This window comes from Salminus brasiliensis, chromosome 20 (assembly GCF_030463535.1).
Source record: "Salminus brasiliensis chromosome 20, fSalBra1.hap2, whole genome shotgun sequence".
NCBI classification, from domain to species: Eukaryota; Metazoa; Chordata; class Actinopteri; order Characiformes; family Bryconidae; genus Salminus; species Salminus brasiliensis.
In genome coordinates this window covers 11,656,820-11,677,578 of record NC_132897.1, presented here as the reverse complement: position 1 = coordinate 11,677,578, position 20,759 = coordinate 11,656,820, and the positions used below count along the sequence as shown (strand labels likewise).

The 20,759-nt window shown below is 40.1% G+C and overlaps 1 protein-coding gene across 4 annotated transcripts in view; it reads left to right on the top strand.

The window, feature by feature from the left end:
* The window catches only part of col27a1b (collagen, type XXVII, alpha 1b), a 97,382-nt gene that overhangs the window by 9,454 nt on the left and 67,169 nt on the right, over nucleotides 1–20,759 (top strand). For all 4 annotated transcript variants that reach the window (XM_072664543.1, XM_072664542.1, XM_072664544.1 and 1 more), the window contains exons 3-5: nucleotides 639–1,942; nucleotides 7,892–7,945; nucleotides 16,867–16,920. In XM_072664543.1, the coding sequence (XP_072520644.1) occupies nucleotides 639–1,942; nucleotides 7,892–7,945; nucleotides 16,867–16,920 (1,412 nt within the window). The remainder of the gene's footprint in view (nucleotides 1–638; nucleotides 1,943–7,891; nucleotides 7,946–16,866; nucleotides 16,921–20,759) is intronic.

The following is a 20,759-nucleotide window of genomic DNA, read 5'->3' as shown; positions in this document are numbered from 1 at the left end:
AACAAATGTAGTTTTGCTTTCCCACTGGCAGACCGCGGCATGCAGTCTCCAGCACTGCTCTAGCTGTAACTCTTGACCAGTAGTGTCAGATTCTAAAGTGTTTTTGATTCTTCTTGACATGGTTTTACTAGAGCTTTCTTTTGCAATTTATGTGCAAATTAATAGTTGATATATTATAGACACTTGTGGTCTCCTAAATATGCAAGTCTGGAAGGCTACTGTGTCCTTGTGAATGTGTAAATCTCATTGAAACATCTTCAATGTTAAAATCACACTTTTCTTTGTGGTTTGTTGCATTGCTCATAAGCTACACTCCTTTCAGTTGATAATGCTACGAAGAACCATTACGGTTCATGATGTACAAGTGTACAAGAACCTTTTTAAATTCCACAAAATGTAAAAGTTCTATACATATGAAAGGTTTATCCTAGACCTAAATGTCCAAGCCTAGAACTGTTGCCCAAACTTTACTTTTCAGAATGCATGAGGCCATGTATGCTAGGCGCAGCTGTGATCCTCAGCCTTATTCTTGGAGAAAACTAAGGTTCTGTTGGGAGAATGTTATGCTATATAAATCTTTTTGTTCATTTCTGTAATGTCTGGCTCCATCTGTTTTTTTGTTTTGTTTTTTTTTTCAGATGTGGACATCCTCCAGAAGCTGGGCCTGGTTGGAAAGAAACCTTCCACAGGGACACGCTCGACTCCACAGGGCATTATTCCCTTCAAATCAGGAGTCATCCTCACTCAGAGGGCACGAATTGAAGTGCCTGTGAGCACTGTGGTGCCGGTACCGCTGGGCACGGAGTTTTCGCTCATCCTCAGCGTATGCTCGCATCGCATCAACAATGCTTTCCTCTTCACCATTGTGTCAAAGAGAAAGAGACTGCAGCTGGGGGTGCAGTTCATCCCTGGGAAAATTGTAGTCTATGTGGGCCAAAAGAACTCTGTATATTTTGATTATGACGTCCACAATGGCCAGTGGCATAACCTGGCTCTGGACGTCCAACATCAAAGGGTTACTTTATATACTTCTTGTGGGAAGACAAGTGTACATGCAAATTTGCATTTTAAAAATGAGGAAACTCTGGACCTGGATCCAGAGGGCTCCTTTCTTCTGGGCAAAATGAGCCACAACTCTGTGCAGTTTGAAGGAGCCATCTGCCAGTTTGACATTCATCCTTCTGCCAAGGCAGCTCACAACTATTGTAAGTACATTAAAAAACAGTGCAGGGAAGCAGACACCTATCGACCAAACCTACCGACCATTTTGCCACTGTTACCCCTGGATCCTAATATCACCTTTCGGACTCCTAGTGCCATAACAGAGCTAGCCAAAAAAGGCTTTACCCCTAGTTTGTCACCAACACGAGGTAAGACGAGGATTAACTCTGACCGCTCTGGAGGTCTAAACTCTTCTGTCCTAACAACATCAAAGTCTCGTTCCTTGTCTGTTGCTACGCAAGGAACAGTGCCTCCAAGGACAGCCAAACCAACCCTACAACTTCCAGTCCAGAGCAAGACACCAACCTTTACTGCCCCCCTTAAGACCAGTGGATCATCAACCCTCCTCAGACCTACTCAACTGAGCAGCACCAAGAAGAGCATACATGAAGGAACTACCAAATCCCAGAAATCCAAGGGGATCAGTGTATCTTTGACTGTCAGGCCGACCAGACAAAAGCCAAGTGTTCCACCTTCTACAGCCACCAAACCTAAACTCTCTAGCACTTACAGTCTTTTGCCTTCCTCAAAGAGGCAGCTGACCACTGTAGCAGTAAAGAGATCTGTCCCAGAAGTGACCACCTTTCTGTCTTCCAAGCCGACCTCTTTTGTCCCGGTTACGCCAGCGGCCACTGACGGTTTTCAGACCTTCGACCTGGAACCAACACAGTTTTCCCTCCTGGCCGGGCCACCTGGATTGAAAGGAGAACCAGGAATACCAGTAAGACATTTTGGTTAATATCTGTAGAAATGACACGTACTATACAGCATGTACAGTATGCAACAAATGGCGGTGGCATGAGTGATAGAAATCTCATATTTTGCATAAATCCTTTTGAAATCAAGAGTTTATCCTGCTTTTGTTGGGGTAACTGTCTGCTGTCCAGGGAAGGCTTTCTACTAGATTATGGAGCAACTCCCAAAAATATTGAATGGCACGCAGTCATTCCAGAGAACTCACTTCCACAGCTCCACAGCTTAATGCTGGAGCAACTGGATGCAACTTAAAAAAGCTGAATGTATTCATTAGATGAGGTGTCCAGAGACATTTGCACAAAGAGTATAGCTCTTCTGGGGCTTTACCTATCTGTACCAAACTGCAGAAAAACTAAAGTTGTGATGTATGGCTCAGTATCAGCAAAAAAGTCTTTCTTTTTTGTTCTATTCTCAATCCTAATCCTCACGCATGTTAAACAGAAAGTCTTATTTAATAGTGCTAAGTTAAAGCACACGCTTTAAAATGTAGGTGTATTCTTTCGTCTCTTTTATTCCTCAGAATGAATGGAAAGGATTTTCCCTGGGAGCAGAGCATGCTTATATGAAGTGTTCTTTCTAGCCTTCTGCTTGGAAATAGTCTGGCACGTAGACAGTCTTCGTCAGTCTTCGAATGTCTGTGCAGGAGGATTGGCATACAGGTGATAGATTCTTCAGTGAGACTGGGACTGCTGATAGTGAATGGGGTAGTATTGAAGCTGGGTCAAAGGTAAAAGAAAGGGAAGCAGCCTGAAACGGTTGAGAGTGTAGACATTAGCGAACCAAAATTAGTGAGTCAAAATGTTGCTTTTTAGCCAGTGATGTTTATCATGTACTGACTAATTAATTATTTCACAATATTAGTTTGATTAGTGTCCTTAAATGGTGCTTTGGTGAGAAGAGATGGGGAGCAGATTAAAAAGATTTAAATCCTAAAAGCTTACTCTGAGCTGTAGGGTTTCTCCCTTTCTGCTCAAAAATGACCAGTTGGATATAGAACACCTGTCGGGGCTGTTACTCTTAAAAACGAACTTCACTGACAGTGCAAAATATTGAAACAGCTTTCAAAACTATAACAAGCTAATATTCAACTAGCAGCAGACCATTGACAGTGCCATGTAGATCATTTTTTCCTACCACATAGCGTGTCTTATGGTAGCCAGATGGCAGACTTAGCACTTTGCTTATTTTTAAGAACTTGTTAAATGTGAGTTATTAGCTGTGTCCATGTGTTCTCAGCCACTGTAGTGTGCTCTAACCTTAATACTTTCTTTTTTTGGATTGGTTGGATTGGAGTGCTAAGTAAAACATACGGTTGAAAGCAATGGTTTGGGCACCTTTGGCCACATAACACATTTTGTCATTTGAGAATAGTAAATGCAGCCTCTGTAGCTAATTAAACATAAAACACAGTGTTTTAATACATGCTTCTGCACACTTACTATACCTGTAATTAAATAAAAAGCTAAATCATTATTGTGGTCTGTGCAAAAGTTTGGACATCTTTCAGAGCCGGTACTTGCATCGCCTTTGTCAGAAATCACAGTTTGGGTTAAAGCTCTTTCAGTTCTTGTAGCATATGAGCAGTTCTCTCCGAGATGTCCTCTTGACCACTGCAGTTCCCTTCTTCTGTCTTTTTAGAGCCGTCCCCTGCCTTGTGGGCATTAATTACCTTTGTTTTTGGATCTACAGACCGTTTTTTAGAGGAGCTCATGTTTGACTAGTGTTGGCACAAGGTTTGATGGGAATGTATAAAGCTTGGAAATGTGATTCAGTTGGCAACTTCTCAATCATTTGGCTATGTATGCTGGAACTGTAACATGTAACGCATCACTTGTTCATTCAGTTTTGTTTACGGCTTTGCACTTTTAATACTCCCATTAATCATGATTTTTAGCAATAGAAAAACATATCTGGATGAAAAAGCATGGCATTGAAAAGGATGGAAACAGCAGTGTGCGGTGTCCTCACTGGTGTGTCTGGTAGACTTGGTTCTCTGCCTGTTTATGTAATCCTTTGAAAAATGGGCACTGCTGGCCAGGGGTGTTTCTGGCTATAGAATACTTACACTGATTTTCCCATTGTTAAAACGCTTAGGTCATTGGGCAGAAGTTCAGTATGCTTTGTGGGCCATGATGACCACCTGATGTTGCATGGCTTATCCCACCAACATTTTCTTTACTTTTGTAACCGTTTCTACTCTGAACATTGATCCTGGCTTCCATGGAGGCTGCCAATCTCCTAAAATAGACAAACAAAAATGAAAGTATAATGTGTAACAACTGTTCTGCTATTACAATGAGCTCAGCACTGGCAAATTATTGTTGCACTGAGACCAGTTAGAGCCTTATTGGCTTTGTGATCATCACTGTCCAACAGATTTTTATGGAGTCAAGAACCACTTTTGATTGACTACAGAACCCAGTGGAAGAGGTCTATTTTTTCTGTAAACAGGAACCACTTTGAAGTTAAAAGAATCTCCACATAATGCAAAGGTTCTATATCAGGGATGTACACTACCTGTCCTAACAGTCCTGATCTACCAAACAGCTCCACTTCAAATCCATCACACCTGAGCCAGGTAACAGTAGTCTTCTGGGTCGTCTAATGTAGTAGAACCAGGTCCAGTGGTAGATCTAGCATTGGGCACCCCTGTTATATACAAAGTAAAGTTAGCTATGTCTAGTCTTAACAAGGCCTGGGTGATGAGGCCTGATGGATTCACATATCAGCAGTGATTCCCTAACAGTGTCAAACATTGAGTACTGTTTTAAGTATTTTGGTCTCTCCCCATTCAGTAGGTGATTCTGGGCTACAATTAATGACAGAAAGTGGGCCTCCAATTTGGACCCGTTTCCAAATAAGCAGAAGGTTGGCTTGTAGGGGTGAAGAGATGCACTCTGTGGACAGTTTAATTTAATTCACAGAACTTTGATGCTGTTTCTCACAATATTCTAAACCAAATGTGAATGAAGAAAAGCAATGGCTTTATACAGTTATTGCATAATATGCTAGGAGAGGTGGGAGAAGCGTGCAGCATGACGTGACCATGCTGGAGGCTGTCCGTGCCGGGTGTTTTGTGTTCTTATATGTTATTATGTTATATATCATAATTGATCAATGACCATGCATCTCCACGCTTTTATATTGCAATGTTACAATGTTTCCATACATTGTTATACTCATTGTTATCACTGGGTTGTGATACTATGATATCAGGCTATGTTCAGGTTTTTAGATTAGAGTAGGGCTTCACTTATATGTGAATAGAGGGCTGATGTCTTATGTAGAAGTTGGGACTAAATCTACCAGGCATGCAGACTGCTTCTACAAACATTTGTGAAAGTATGGGTCGCTCTAAGGAGCTCAGTTCATTCCAGTGTGGTACTGTGATAGGATGCACCTGTGCAACAAGTCCAGTTGTGAAACTTCCTTACTACTAAATATTCCACAGTCAACTGTCTGCAGAGTCAATCGCTACAGACCGTCAGACACTACAGATTATCTCAAGAACAGTACGTAGAGAGTTTCCATTGCCAAGCAGCTGCATCCAAGCATCACCAAGTGCAATGCAAAGCGTTGGATGCAGTGGTGTAAAGCCTGCCTCCACTGGGCTCTAGAGCAGTTAAGATGTGTTCTCTGGAGTGACGAATCACGCTTCTCCGTCTGGCAATCCAATGGACGAGTCTGAGTTTGGTGGTTGCCAGGAGAACGGTACTTGTCTCACTGCATTGAGCCAGGCCTTCATGTCCAACATCAGTGTGTGACCACACAAATGCGCTACTGGAAGAATGGTCAAAATAACCCATAAACACACTCCTAAACCTTGCGGAAACTGCAAACAGTGGCCCAACTTCATATTAAACCCTATGGATTAAGAATGGGGCGTCACTCAAGTTCATATGAATGTAAAGGCAGGCGAGCGAATACTTTTGGCAATATAGTGTATTGTGCACCTGCTGATCTTGAAAGTGGACCTAGTACTCATATGTTATATAGTTTTATTAGCAAACTATCTGACCAGCACTGGCTTAGCAGCTACAAAACAGTATGTGACCTTGCAACCCATCTAACCTGTCACGTACATACTGTGCTAACTGTGAGCATGTTGGGCAGAGTGAACACCAGATGTCCTTGTTAGTATGTTTGGCACATGTACGTACACACACACACACACACACACACACACACACACACACACACAGCAATTTGCAGAAGAAGCAGCTACTCTAGGCTCTGTTTCCTTCTATCCTAATCTCTGCGTTCTTTTAGGAATGAGAGTGAGATCTCTTAATACTCTTCTTTTACTCCAGAGAGGAAATGTGCCACGTGGAAGAGGTTGGGGGCTCAGAGGGGCTGATCTTAGTTTCACTCTCTCTCTCTCTCTCTCTCTCTCTTTCTCTCTCTCTCTCTCTCTCTCTCTCTCTCTCTGCAGTCCTTGTTAAGCTAATCTTCAGCATATCCAAACATTTATACACATGGCTTTTAGCTTTGTAAGGATACAGTGCTTGTACATGCTTTTATATAGCATTTGTTTTGAGTTATAAAATGAGCTAATGAGTTAATTCGTCCATTCATATAGCATGTATTCCTTTAACCACTTAATCCCACACCTCATCACTATCTTAGTGACATCATTGTCATCATGGACATCAGTTTCATAGGCCCCAAAATAGAACCCTGTTGGACTCAACAAGATATGCTAAACCTACAGTTGCCAAATAGTAAGGGGTTAAAGCCACATTCATGTAGCATATTCTGCTTTAATACTTTCTAGAAATATGTGTGGGAATTGTTTTGAAAGAGAACAGAAATCCGCAAATCTCTAGACACTGCAAACTTTCTCCATTCTCTCAAGGTGAATGTAATATTGTTCCCAAGTCAGGTTAAGAAATGATCTTGACTTCAAAGCCATGCCAGTTTTAATGTTATGGCTGATTGTTGTACAAAGCAAATGTAATAAAAGTACATTGAAATCACACAGCATTAGATATCACTCTGTACTGAACCACTTTAGAGTATTGTGACTACATTGTGATAATGCAGCTAAGACTTCACCCAAGCTAATAAAGTAGCGTTCAGGTGCTGCTTGCCTGGAGCGTAATCCCTCCCCCTAGTTTTACTGTATCTGTTCTGATTGAGGAAATGAAGACAAAACACCAGCCTTTAGACCAAAAGAACCGCTCTGTGTTTGGAAGCTGACCTCTTGTTAAATGTGACCCCTCAGTGCTCAGTTAATCCATGTGTGTAATTGGTTTAAAGCTAGATGATGCCCATAATTAACAAGGGTGCCTACGCCTGGAGTCAACGTGGAGATTTCGTGCCAGTAAAATGAGTCAGACTTCACTAAAACTTTAGTGCTTTGGGCTCAATTTATTGGCTACAGAGGAAGTCCCATGCTGCCTCTATAGCTGCGTATTAATTCTACCAATGACATTGTCCAAAGAGAATTCCACCTCTTGGGTGCCAGCAATGCAATGTGCAATATACAGCCATAAAAGCCTGTTTCAAATGTGCCCTATGAAAAACCCTATGAGTGGAAGTGGTTCTAAGTGGTTCTTAGATTCTAGAAAATCACTAGAGAAATTTATCTTGAACTTTTACATTTACAAATATTCTACAAATGGGTTCTTTACACTAAAGACTGAAAACACTTCAGTTGGTATAGGACCTTTACATTATGAGGTTCATCTATAAAACATGCATTGGCTGGTTCTTCTTTGGCATTGCTTTTAGAGTGTAGCAGAAAGCACTGACTTTGGAAGCAGCTCCTCACTGGCTATGGTTCACTGGCTATATCCCAGTACAGGGATTACTGCGATGTTGGAGGCTTCACTGAATGTTAGCAGGTAGACATGCAACACTAAATGGTCTTACTCCTTCTCACAATGTGGCTTTTTCTTTTTCTGTCTTTCAGGGACCTCCAGGACCCCCCGGCAAGCCAGGATTACCAGGGAAGAGAGGGCCTCGGGTAAGCCTTAAAGAACTCCTGCTGACGTGTATTGCCAAGCTCTGCCGCAGGCGAGCATATTCTCAGTGTTCCATCAGTGTGCTCCAACTAATTATTCCGATTAAGTAAATGGTTTTGTCAACCTAGTATTTCTTAGAGCGTGATGACTATTAGAGTTCATTTGCCAGGGCAGATTTTAAAGGTGATGAAGTTTTTTGAAATTTTAAATCCCCCTAAGTGGTTCTTTACACTGAACAAGCTAAAATCAACACTAGCTCACCTCGCTTAGTGAGTCCCAAAGGTCAGTGCTATGACTGTGTGTGTGTAACCATTCCTTTTTCTTTGGAAGACTGACTCAGACTTGAGTGACAACACTGGTCATAATTTCAAAGAAACGTATTTTATTTTTGTTAGAAAACCAGACATGATATTATGACTTAAGTTTGGACTTTTTATTTTTTGTTTGGACAGAAGTTGCATTATTTCATTGCCTGGGAGATTCCCTTTCAGAAACCAAAAACTATGGCACAGAAGATGATCTAAATCAATAAATAACTGCTAATAATAAGTACCATGAGTTATAGTTCTCCTCCAAAATGCTCTCATGTTTCTTATTGAGAAACATTAGTAGATATTCTTCCAGAAAATGAGTCATGTGGGGTTCACAAGCTCTTATAATTCTTTTGCCCCAAAAAAGTTTTGTTTTCCCAAGGCTACAGGCACGTAATTCCAGCTAATACTGAATTTGACCATCAGAATGCAGACTTCTGGAGAGATGGCAGTCCTCTGAGATAAGAAACACAACCATCTTTAGATGAGATATCAGCATATCATCGTTATCACAGCTAGTCAGATCTTTATACCTCCATTCTCCATCATGTATTAAAAACAATACCAGTGTTTCTTTACATTGTGTCACTATTTCCTAATGAATGGACCAGTAGAAACGGCCGTCAGTTATTGAAAAAACATCTAGATAAATGAACTTGCATGGAAGTGTTGTTATGGCAGTGACAGAATCTACTGTATCACAAATTACACTAAGGCATGTTTATTTTCATTTCTGATTTTATAGCCACTCACACATTTCATGAGGCAACAATTTGTTGCCTTGTTTTTTGGACAAAGACACCAAAGTAACAATGTGTAGAACTGCTGAACCGAAAAAATTGAAAAAATTCAAAAAGGCTTTCCTAAATCTTTCCTAAAAGGTTGGGTGTGTGTGAGATACCTGTTGTAGCCTATGAAGCTACCCTTTACCAGGGCCTCTTAGGGCTGCAATGTGGGAACCCAATCTGTAGAACGGAAGAAAGAGGTCTTTGTGGCGGTCTTATTAAAGACATTTACAGCCTTGCTGGTGTTTGTCTGATCTTTAGCTGCTCAAAAAACCTGGTCAAACAGCCTTGGACATCAATGATCGTGAGCAATTAAGTGATTAATATGGGGATATTGTTCATTTTACTTTCTTTTATTTATTTTATTTAAAACATTATATAAATAGAATTTATATTATTTCAATATTATTTATATTATTAGTTTACTGCATATACATATAATTCATATTATTTAACAGTATATACATAGAATATGAAATGATTTAAAACTTTATAAATATAAATTATATTGAGAGGATATAAATAGGAGTTATATTATTTAAGACTTTTAATTTAAAGAACTGGGCATTTTATATAGAAAGAATGCATACTAGATAACATTCTAATAGAATTTATATTGTTTAGGTGTTTATGTCTGCTGAAATCTTTGGCTTACATGTATTTGAATATTTTTTTAAACTTTTCATTTTTCTCTCCATGTCTCGCTGCGTATCTCATTCGCACAAGACATCAGACTTCTCAAGAAGCAAACATATCTGCCAAAACGGAATTGATCTCCTGATCAATCAGAGAGTTCTTGTAGTTTTTTTTATGTGAGTGCAGGACTTCTGTTACAGTCAGGGGCACAGTATGGGGGGGGTATAAGTAAGGATGATTCTAGGGGCCTGTGACTGACAGGGGCCCAAAAGGCTTATTAACGGAGTATTTTGGCAGAACTGTTAGAGTTGTGGGGCCCAGTGTAATAGCTTTTCATGGGGCCCAAAATCCCTGGCAGTACCCTTGGTCACAGTATAAAAGTAAATCCATCCGGCCACATAGCCGGCCACAGTTGTGCGTGAGTCTATTTCGGGTTGTCAGCATTTTCTGCTGCATTTTGCCCGTCCTCAAAAATCACCACCCTAAAGAGCGTCTTCATAAATCTCCATGTACAGTCACCTAACATTATATGTTCATTTGGACAGGAGACCAAAATGCACAGAAAGGGCTCTTTCTGTGCAAAGCCAGATATGTGCGGATGGGGCTGTACAAAAATACAAATGTAATATTTTATTCATTCATCATCTGTGGCAGAAGAAAACAGAATGAATCCAATTTGGTTCTGTAACAAATGTAGCCTAAAATATCAAAGTCAAGTAAAGAAGGTCACTTGATAACAGAAGCCACATGTAGCCTAATGTTAACATAAGAACAAGCCGGCTATTCAGCAAAACACATGTTGGAGCTGCTATAACATTGGCTGTGTGGAAATGCTACGTGCTTTGAGATTGCAGTCTTAAGGGAATTTCTTAATTTAAAAAGAGTTCATTTTAAACCTGAGTGTCATAAATCAGTATAATGTAATAAGTGTCAGTATCAGCTGATTCTCTCTCTTTCAGTATCCGTTTTGGAAAAGCAAGCGTGGTATTGTGCCATCTGTAGCCAATTAATTTATCAGGTTAAAAGCATGATTCAGTGAAAAGCAGCAGCAGTGATTTGTCTGTGCCAAAATGTATCAGTTCACTGCCGATTATTGTCTGTGTGTGCTGAGTTTGGAGCGCAATTTGAGCTTCAATTCTGCATTTCTGTAGATCATATGCACATGGCGGCATCTGATTGATTTAGGGCACTTTAATTAAAAACACAGTTTGTTTGAATGAAGCACTCTCTCTTTGAGAGTTCATGAGAATGTTACAGCCAGTTTTTAAACCCATCCTGTTGTTTATTTCGTAGGCTCTCCGTCATAAAAGCAACTAATGAATTAGGGCTGTTGTTTTGGAGCTTATCTGCATGCCACATTGGAAATGGAAACTCTGAAAGCAGTAAAATGTGCATGTGTGTTTGTGTTCTGCTAATGACACAGTATGCATAATGTGGGAGGAAAATCATACCGTTGGGACCTGTCGCTTGTCCTGGCATTTGACATTTGACCTCAGGGAGAAAGTAGAGCTTGCTGCTGGTTTAAGAGCAGCAGTGGTCTTTCCTTTGCTGGGCTAACCTAACCTGGTAGAGGCATCTGGTCCTGGTTCAGCGCCAATTGGAAGTGGGAATGACCAATCCTCTGCAGAGGCTGCCAGCACGGCCTGTAAAATGTTTAGACTCTTAACTTCAGTTTCTTGCAGACGTCAGACTCTCCATTGTTGTTTACTAACATTTAGAATATCCCTAATGTGCCCTCAATATGGCAGATGCTGTGTGTTTCACTTTCTCATTAGGTCATTGTTTCCTGATCTGTTTCCTGAGGAATTGTATGGCTGAGGCCCTCCAGAATGTTTCTAATGGGCCAAATGCAGGGTCAATAGTCTAGGCAAGCATGGCTCATGAGACCTGACCCATCACATGGACACGCGCACATGTGACATCTTTAAAAAGAGGACCGGCTTGTAGAAACATTAGTCAAAATGAGAATTTTTGCCTTTTGGCAGAAGCCACTATTTTTTTCTCCTCTTGGACTGAGATTTTATGAGCTTTAAGAGAAATGCAAATGCACTGCATGAATGCAGTAGGGCTCTCTGTCTTCCTCTGACCAATCTTAAAGCCTCAAACCCAAAAGCACTTTGAAAAAGCAATGGACAACCAAAGCTTTGTGCTTTGTCATTTTGGCACGGTCAGTTTGAGAACACTGCCTGTAAATCACAGTGGTGGAAAAAAGAACTTCTGCCATTGTTCTACATTACGTCCTCTTGCCAGCCCTCCATAAGTTGGATATATTGTTAATGTTTATAGAGTCTTTTTTCCTATTACATCCTCCCAGCCTGAATGAGCATAAACGAGTCAAAGAAAACTATAAACAGAACTGCTTCCCAGTGTGGCTGAAGTCATGATTTGCGTTTCTGGGTCGTGTGGCTGGTCTGTTCTCAGTAGCTTGTAAAGGACTGTGCTCAACAAGTCACCCCTGTAAAAGTCAGCGATCTCCAGTGTAGATCCGGCCTCTGCTCCTGCTTCTTGTGATGCTGTAGCCTTTGCAAGACTTTGGAAGTCCTCCACCAGTCAGAATGGATTTCAGGACACTGGTGCTTCCCCAAAAATTGGACGGATGGAGTGGAGTGGAATGGAGATTACTCAAAGTGTAGAAAGATGCTTTGTGCACTCGAAAGGGAAGGAGTGGAAAATGGCTCTTTTTAAAAAAGTCGTTTGGCAAAAACTCTATTACACTATTTTTGTCCATCCCTAAATGAACTCCATTAGACAAGACATGTTTGGTGTTCATAGACTTGCTTATGCTGTTTCTATTCCTCATCTGTATATGAGTGGACAACAGTGTGAGCAAATCTCAGGCTTACTGATGGCTGAAGGAACTGCTTTAAGCTGCAGTGTGTAAAAGTGAAACAATGCAAAACTATGCAAAATAGAGGCATTTCTACTGCTGATCTCAGACCCTGCTTTAAATGATATACTGTTGTGCATGCTCGAATATCAGTATGTCATAAAGCAGAGATCTTATAAACATGTCTATTTAGATTAATCAACTTCTTTGGTTAAGGAAAATGTCAAAAATGTTACCTTGTTGGATACATTGACCTTGGCGCCAGTCCAGTGCTTATATTGAAATCAAAGAGAATAGATCCTCCCCCAGGGTCCTTAACAGCTAGCAGTCAGTCTTGTCCTACACTCGTATGACGTAAGTCAGAGAACTTTACCACACAGGTTAGTCAGGCCAAAATATACGAGGTGGAACAAGATGCCTGCCACTGGCGTGGTCCTAGACATCAGCCCACACTGACACAGGCCTGGGGTGGTATTATATAAAGCAGTCTAAGAGATAATGAAAGGGCCCCTGTCTTGGAAACTGACTTTTCTTCACTTTATTGAAATAAAGAAGTATTGTTCAGTTCCAGTCCATACCGTCCGTGTATGGACACTAAGTTGCAAAAACCTCAAGGAAATACAAAAAGAATGTAGGATATGGCCCATTTAAGACCAAAGTGGAAGTAAGACACAGCAATACCCGATAAACCTGCACAGCAGAGTGATGCACAAACTAAACTTAACTTGCTTAGTGCACTAAAATTTTTGGTTCACATGCACAGGGATTGGGTAATGTGAAATGCCCTTTGAATGCACTGTGAGAAGAAGGCTTCCTACCACTCAAACACGTATACTCATTATGTTTTCTACAGCACTGTGATGCTCTATATGATGTGTAACTTAATAAGTTTACCCTAGATATATATTTTTTGTGGCTCTGTCTGGCTGCTAACCACTGCCACATGTGCTGTATCCAAGAAAATTGCTGTATGCAGAGCATTGCACCGAATTGTGGAATAAAGAGGCGGAAATCTGTAGATGAGCTTCTGGTAAGTGTCTCCATATGGCCAGTATGTGCAGAGTCAGCAGGCAGGCAGACCGGCAGGTCTATGGAAAAGAGGCCCACTTACGGCTGGCCCAGGATAGATCATAACGCGCTGCAACTATGACAAAGGGGAATTAGTCATATCTTGCACTAGGGCTGTACAGTATGGACAAAAAGACTTGTACTGCATCAGAACTGCTTTAAATTTGAAATTCAATAGTACAGTTTTTTAAAAGTGATGAGTGAACCAATTGTGACCAAAATAATGTTCTTTTGTCAGTTTACACAAACCTTGCAATTCATCAAAACCCCCCACAGAGAAACAATTATCTGTAACGGTGATTGGTGAGGACACTTGTAGCAATAGCCTTTGTCTGGGTTATAGCCTGGGCTTAGTATTGGTTAGTATTGCGCTGACAATTAACAAACGATATAATGAGCAGGCCCAACCTGCAGTATCTGTTCTTTCTCCATTGATATCCTCACGCTAATGCCAATATCAGCCTTCTACTGGCTTCTGTTGGCAGTAAAACCCCTCTGGCACCTAGCTAGCACATTAGCATTCTGGACGCCAGAGTCTTGGCCTCAATTCTTAAGCTGCCTTGTTGAGTTTAACTGCTAGTGGATGTTATAGCCCCACTCATTTGCTCTCATTATCTTTTCTCACTCCTCCTTACCTGTGACATCTGGACAGAGTGAGCAGGTCAGCTGACCATCAGCTGGTCTTTGAGCTTTTTTCGTCTCTCTCTCTGTTTCTCTTTCTTTCTCCACCTCCCTCCCGCTCTCCCTCCATGCGGGCCTCATGTGTGTGGGTGAAGTGACAGGATGAAGAAAATCACATCCATATGCCATAACTAAAACACAGAGTCATTTTCCATATGGTCCACAGAAAAAAAGGTTTTGTGAGAACACACAAACACACACAGAGGCACAAAGCTCAGGTCAGGCTTGACCTCCCCTGGAGCTCAAGCTGAGAACGACATTAACTCAATGCATGAACTCATGACACAATGCAGACGTGCAAGGGAATTTCGGGAAGCAGCGTTTTAAACATAACTGCTCGCTTGTAGTTGTGTAGCTTCTGAAGCTGTGAGTTCTTGGAATACATCACTCATCTCATTTGTTGGAGCAGGCTAGGACAATTAACAAGGACGATTTCGTAGCCTTGGATGGATCCTTGATGTTATTTTATAGCAGCATCATTTTTTTATTATTATTATTTAAATTACATTGTTCTCTTTCTCTGTCATGATTTGTAACCATTCTAAGCATTGTACAATCATTCTCAGTGATCATCAGTGTACAGTTCTACAATATAAAAGACTGCTTTACATCAACAAAATGTTGCCAACAAATATACAGTAGCTATACTTTGATTGCTGTTAAGTAAAACTATACAAATAAGGGTCCGTGCAAATGAAAAAGGAGACCGGATGAGCCACAAACAAGATAGGATGCTGTAGCTGTCATTATGAATTTATACATAATATAAGAATGAAGCCCAGATTTAAATTATTCGGTTATCATCTTGTGATAACAACTTGGTTTCCCTGACCTAGAATCTGTGGCTTTGGAGAGTAACATCAGCTGTGGTTAGGGGTGCCTGCAATAAAAGATTCAGTCAGGGATCACTAGACACACGGTATCACAAAGCACCTTGGCAGATTAATAAATGATTACTAATACACCATCCTATAAATCATGCCCTGAACAGTTACACTCTCTCCACCTCTACACCAAATGCACACAACTCCAGCAGCTGTGCCTATAACCAAACACAACCAGATTAACCCCTTAAACAGCCTATGGATTGTAATAAGCCTTTCTGTGTAAATACATGTTAAGTAAGGGGTTTTTATCATGACAAAATCTTCTATTTGTATCGTTCTGGATTATGTTAGTATTTCTGCAACAGTGGCCATCTACTTACTTTTTACAAATGGCACCAATTGTGATGTTGAGTATCATCTGATACTGATACTGATAACAATGTGAGCTACTAAGCTTCTAAGCTTTTAAATAAGTTGTTTTAATTGAAGCACTTTGATAAGATTAACCTAAGATTAGCTTCACTTAAGGTTAGCTTCCAAAAGATTCATCCAATCAGATTCACAAACTTTTCCCTATTCGTTCATTTTTCCCACATTTTTCCGGAATATGTGTTGGTGTACAGTGTTGGCGCCTGATATTGATACACATCAATACCAATATGCCACAGATGGGATTCCAGTGTTGCAGAGCTGTTTGAAGTTTGGCTAATTTATTGGAAGATAGCAAGTTTGAATTCCGACAAAGCCAATACTCCTAGCAAACATAATTGAAATTATTGTGACGTATTGAATATGAGATTTCTTTATAATTGATTAATATTTATTGATGCATTGTGCCTGTTTCCGTTTATTTACATTTATATTAATGCCATTTGCCTGATACTCCAGATTGATCTACAGTACTTTTGAGTCATGTTACATAGTATTAAGATAAATAGATAAATTTATTGTTGTGAGTCTTTGGCCAGGGAATTGAGCCCTAGTTTGTACTGCCTAACCATGAAAGCCAACATTTAAGAATTGCACTTAGAACAGCAGCCTATTGTTTAATGTCTGGATGAAACATTTTAAACATGAAAGTCCTGAATGTTTTCTTGCAGTCTAAATAACCGTGCTAATGCTGCAGTGATAACAATTATATGAGGAAAAAAGCTGCAAGCTGTACTTTGAGCTTTGGTGCAGTGGTGCACTGATGGAATGATTCACATCCTTAACCACAAGATAGCAGATTAAAGCTATGTTTGAGATGTCCAAGTTTTAATGTTTTTGACCTTCTATTGTGTTCTGCTGTTGCACCCTCAAATAAGGCAAATTCCCAACACAAAAAAGCTACAGCACTGTGGGCTGTTTTTAAGTGTTTAACTAGTCATCTAAAGCATTTCTTCTTTTAAGAGTAACCCATAGTTCAGAAGAAACTATAAAACCCTGCTGTAACAAAGCCATAAACCAGGATCTTTAACCTTTCACCTTACAATGCTCAAATTTTAGGGGCACAAGAAAGCAGTGGCATTTACAGTCAACACATTGCAGCCCTTGCATGCACAGTGCTCGACATCCATACAGACATGTCCCAGTTAAACAAACTGCTTGGCCATTAACCACTGCCAGACACTGTTTACACTCTTTATGTCCCTCTCCTCCCTTTCTTTTCCCCCGCAGCTCCCGCAGGGAAAAACAATAATGCAGGTCAAGGCCCGCAACCCAGGCCTAAGTACCCTGTCGTGATTGCATTGTAAATATGGAAGTGATGATACACAAATAAAACGTGGCCGTGTGCTTGTGTTGCAGGGTCCTCCAGGTCCACATGGAAATCCCGGTCGCCCAGGGCCTCCAGGACTCAAGGTTTGTACTGATGCATTTCAGCTGTGTTCTATCCGCCGTTACCGTTTTTTAACGGCGTTTTTTAATCTGGTATTTGTTCTTTACATTGTATCACCAAGTTTTATGGTGACTACACCAATAAAAAGGCTCCAAAATGACTTGGAATAAAATCTGCCATCGAAAGTTAAGAATATATATATTTTTCCTTTTCCTCTAAAGTTGTCATTTAGGACATCAAGGTTTTTGTGTGACAGTGACGATAAGATCTTGTGCAGAATAACTTCTACTGTTCCAGGTTCTTTACAAATGTATTTACTGTTTAAATCAGTGTGTTGGCCCCTTCTGATGACAAGGTAGGAGTCGTTAGAAAAGTGGGTGAAACTGCAACTGTTTTTAAGTGTATTTTTGGAGGCAGCTATATGAAGTGCTGCAGATTCACCCACAGTACAATCTACCTCAAAGCAGTTGTAGTGTTTACTTGTAGAGTTCCTCCTGTACTTTTGGTATGTCATCAGAAGAGGGTTTTCCTAGTCTGGCCAGAGAAATGACTGCCCAATTTACAAATAGTGTATCTGTGCAAGTTCCCTAAATCACCTCAACTAGTCTGGGATTACGTGAGAATAGTGTATCTCTCAGGTACAAGAATACCCTGCACAGTAGTGTCTATACTCTCGTTTTGAATAAATAATCATGAGCTCAATTTGAACAGGACTGCTACTATTATGGGGGCTCTGGGTTTAGCTACAGGAGGCCATTAGTTCCTTACTACTGATAAACTTGTAAAACAAATGACAAGCTTTGTTGATTTATACTGATTAATACTATGGATCTTGTCAGTAATCGCTTTATTAATAGTTTTAGTTTTTATGCCAGGTTTACACCACAAAATTTTAGCCCTGATTTTTGAGTCAGCAACTGTTTTTGGGTATCACCAACAAAAGCCTCAGGCAAATCATCTTAATCGCTCACTCGGCCGTTATGTGTAAACTGCTAAAAGACGTCTTTAGCAGGTTTCTAGCAGGTTATCTAGCAGGTTTAATATGAGGGCATGAGACACAAGTGATGTTCACTCCCTGGTGAAAGATCTTGTCATTCGTGTTGCTGATCAGTTGTGAAATATGCAAACCTCCAAAAGATTCCTGACTGCTAGATACGAAGTTGTGTAGTGGAGTGCAATGATCTGATGACTGAAAGTTGAGTAGTGTGTAGAGGGCATTAGTTAAGTTGATTTAGTTACATTAGGCTACATTAAAGTTAAAAGCAGCAGTTTAAGTTTAGTTTTAGCCTAGGCTTCATGTTTGTAGTCCACACATGTTAGAAGTTAGAAAGATTTCTGTTTGTCATTACTTCTATCACTTCTAAATTCACTTCCACCATCACTGTCAACAGCTAAAGCTGCATCTGCTTTATTCAGAGTTATCCCAAACTGCGCTGATGTGCTAGCAAAGACACAGTAGGGATTCACTATAGGGAAATTGTCTTTCAATAATTGGAAGTGGAACACAATTAATGGCAGGATGCGTTTTTAGCGTTTAACATTAACAATTATGTTAATGTTTGAACTGGGCTTTACAAGAGCACCGTTTTTGTATCACTGCTTTTCACTGGTCTCACTGGTTTCACTCTCAGCCTGTCTTGACAGTGAATCAGTGTGGGAAAGCCGGAGCTACTTTTTGGTTGAGGTTTACGAGTTTTGCAAGGTCAGCAGCTCTGCCTTTTTGAGCCAGGATCCAAAGTAACTCGATGTACTTTTGAGGGGAATGTTAATTGCTTGTTGATGCCCAACTGAGTCACCAAATCGCTTCTCGTAGGAGAAATGCTCTCTTTTCAACCCTGCTTACTACAGCTGGCCCCTTACATGCGTCCTCAACTTCCAGCCATGGGCATCACATGGCACAGCTCAGGGCTGATCCAGGCTAATGAGTGCACCTCTGGTTTGTAGGCAGCATTTACTGGTGTGCCCCTCACTGCATAGCTTGCGTCATATACTCTGCAATGACTTAAAGCGTACTGTGTGTAGACCTTAATCACTGAAGAGCTTATTAGTGGTGATCTGGATCTCATTAGTGGATAACATTTGTAGAACACTAGCAAAGGGGTCATTAAAAACCATGCACAAGCTTTGATCTATTCTATAGCTCTACGTTATCACCCATACACACCAAGAGCAACACCTACTTGACTGGATGTTTGTTCCGCTTTTAAAAGACAGTAAGTATGGCGTAATAAAGAAAATGTTTGAAGCATTTCCTTTAAACCCATTTTCTTCATAACCCATTTATTACATGACTCAAAAGGAAATGAGATCATTATGTAAACTATGTTTGTGTATCTGCTCATATAATTGCTATGACTAGCTGGTGATGAGAGGATTGAAGATCTTTCTACTAGGGCTGGGCAATATGGAAAAAATGTGTACCAAGGTGTATTATGTTTTGTGGTTGCATGGTATATTCATATCAATATATTTCAATTTATTCATGTATTATTTATTTTTGCCAGTAAAAGTGAACGCATTTAAAATGAAACGTCTTACTTTTTTAAATAGAATCCTATTAGAAATAGTAGGCCTGTCTTTAAAAGTTAACAGTGGCTTACTTTACTGCTACACATATTTAACAAAACAAGTATATTTCTGTTATGTTATAGCGTGCAAAGCAGAACTCAATCATAAATAAACCTGTCAAAAATGTGTTTTGTAATAAAGTTTTCATTTCAGAAAGCTTTTGTAGCATGTTCAGAAAGTGCTTTGCATCCCACAAGTAATTAAGTCAGTAAGTGTTTGAGTGTGTGTGTGGTGAGAGAGGTGCAGAGAGATTGAAGGTTGGGTTGTACAGTATCATTTGTTGTATTGATCATATATTATGTCACAATATTCTGTGTAAATGATATCATTGGTGTCAACGGTACTGCTTAAAAACCAAAACACTGCACAGATCATAAAATATGTGGATTTGAACCAGTTATATAGAACTTATGAACAACAAGAGATATATGCAGAAATTCGGCATCACTTGTCCTGCTCCTGTCTGCAAACTAAAGATTTCAACATGTGTATATTTGACATTCTGCTGAAATTATATGGTAGTCAGTGTCGTGGGCCTATTTCATTTATATTTTTGAGCTACTACAGGCTATAATTATTTCTAGTAAGCATAAATCAGACTTTATCCTTTTTAGATGCCTATGCATATTTCTGGCAATCTGACTGCCTCATAGTTCATAATTCAAGTGCAGTCTGATTTGTGCGAGAGTTGTGCAAAAACTGTTTAAAATGAGTTCACTCTTTTTTTGTTATCCTTTTATATTATTTACGTATGCATATCTGCATATCTAGACTCGGTTTACATCTGGTCACTTCATGTGACTAGTATCTGGATTGTATCCTGATAAGATTTTAGCCACATGCATTTACACCCGGTCTCTGGTTAGCCAATTATAGCAATTATTACTGGTGTGTTAATGTGGCTCAATTTAGTGTCAGATCACCTCCTGAAGTGGTTTGAGTGATTTGAGTGAGGGCTTGAGTGATTTATGTGCGGCTTGGCCTTATTCAGAAATAATCCTGATACTCAAGACAAATTAGCTGACCAGGTATAAACGGGGTTCTAGTGACAGGTAACTGATGGTTGAGTGGTTTCTCAATCTGGTACATTTTGTATACAGTAAAAATAAGGCGTGACTGAGAATGTACTTTGTGTTAATATGATAATGTTTAGTTTATTAGCACATTTGTCGTTATTGAAGTAAAATATTAGCAACAAAAGCTGTGCTTTCGAGCACCCAGATCAAGCTGTTGTTGGTGATACCCAAAAGAGGGAGACCGGGGTTCGAGTCACGCTCTGGGTGGCTATGCTGCG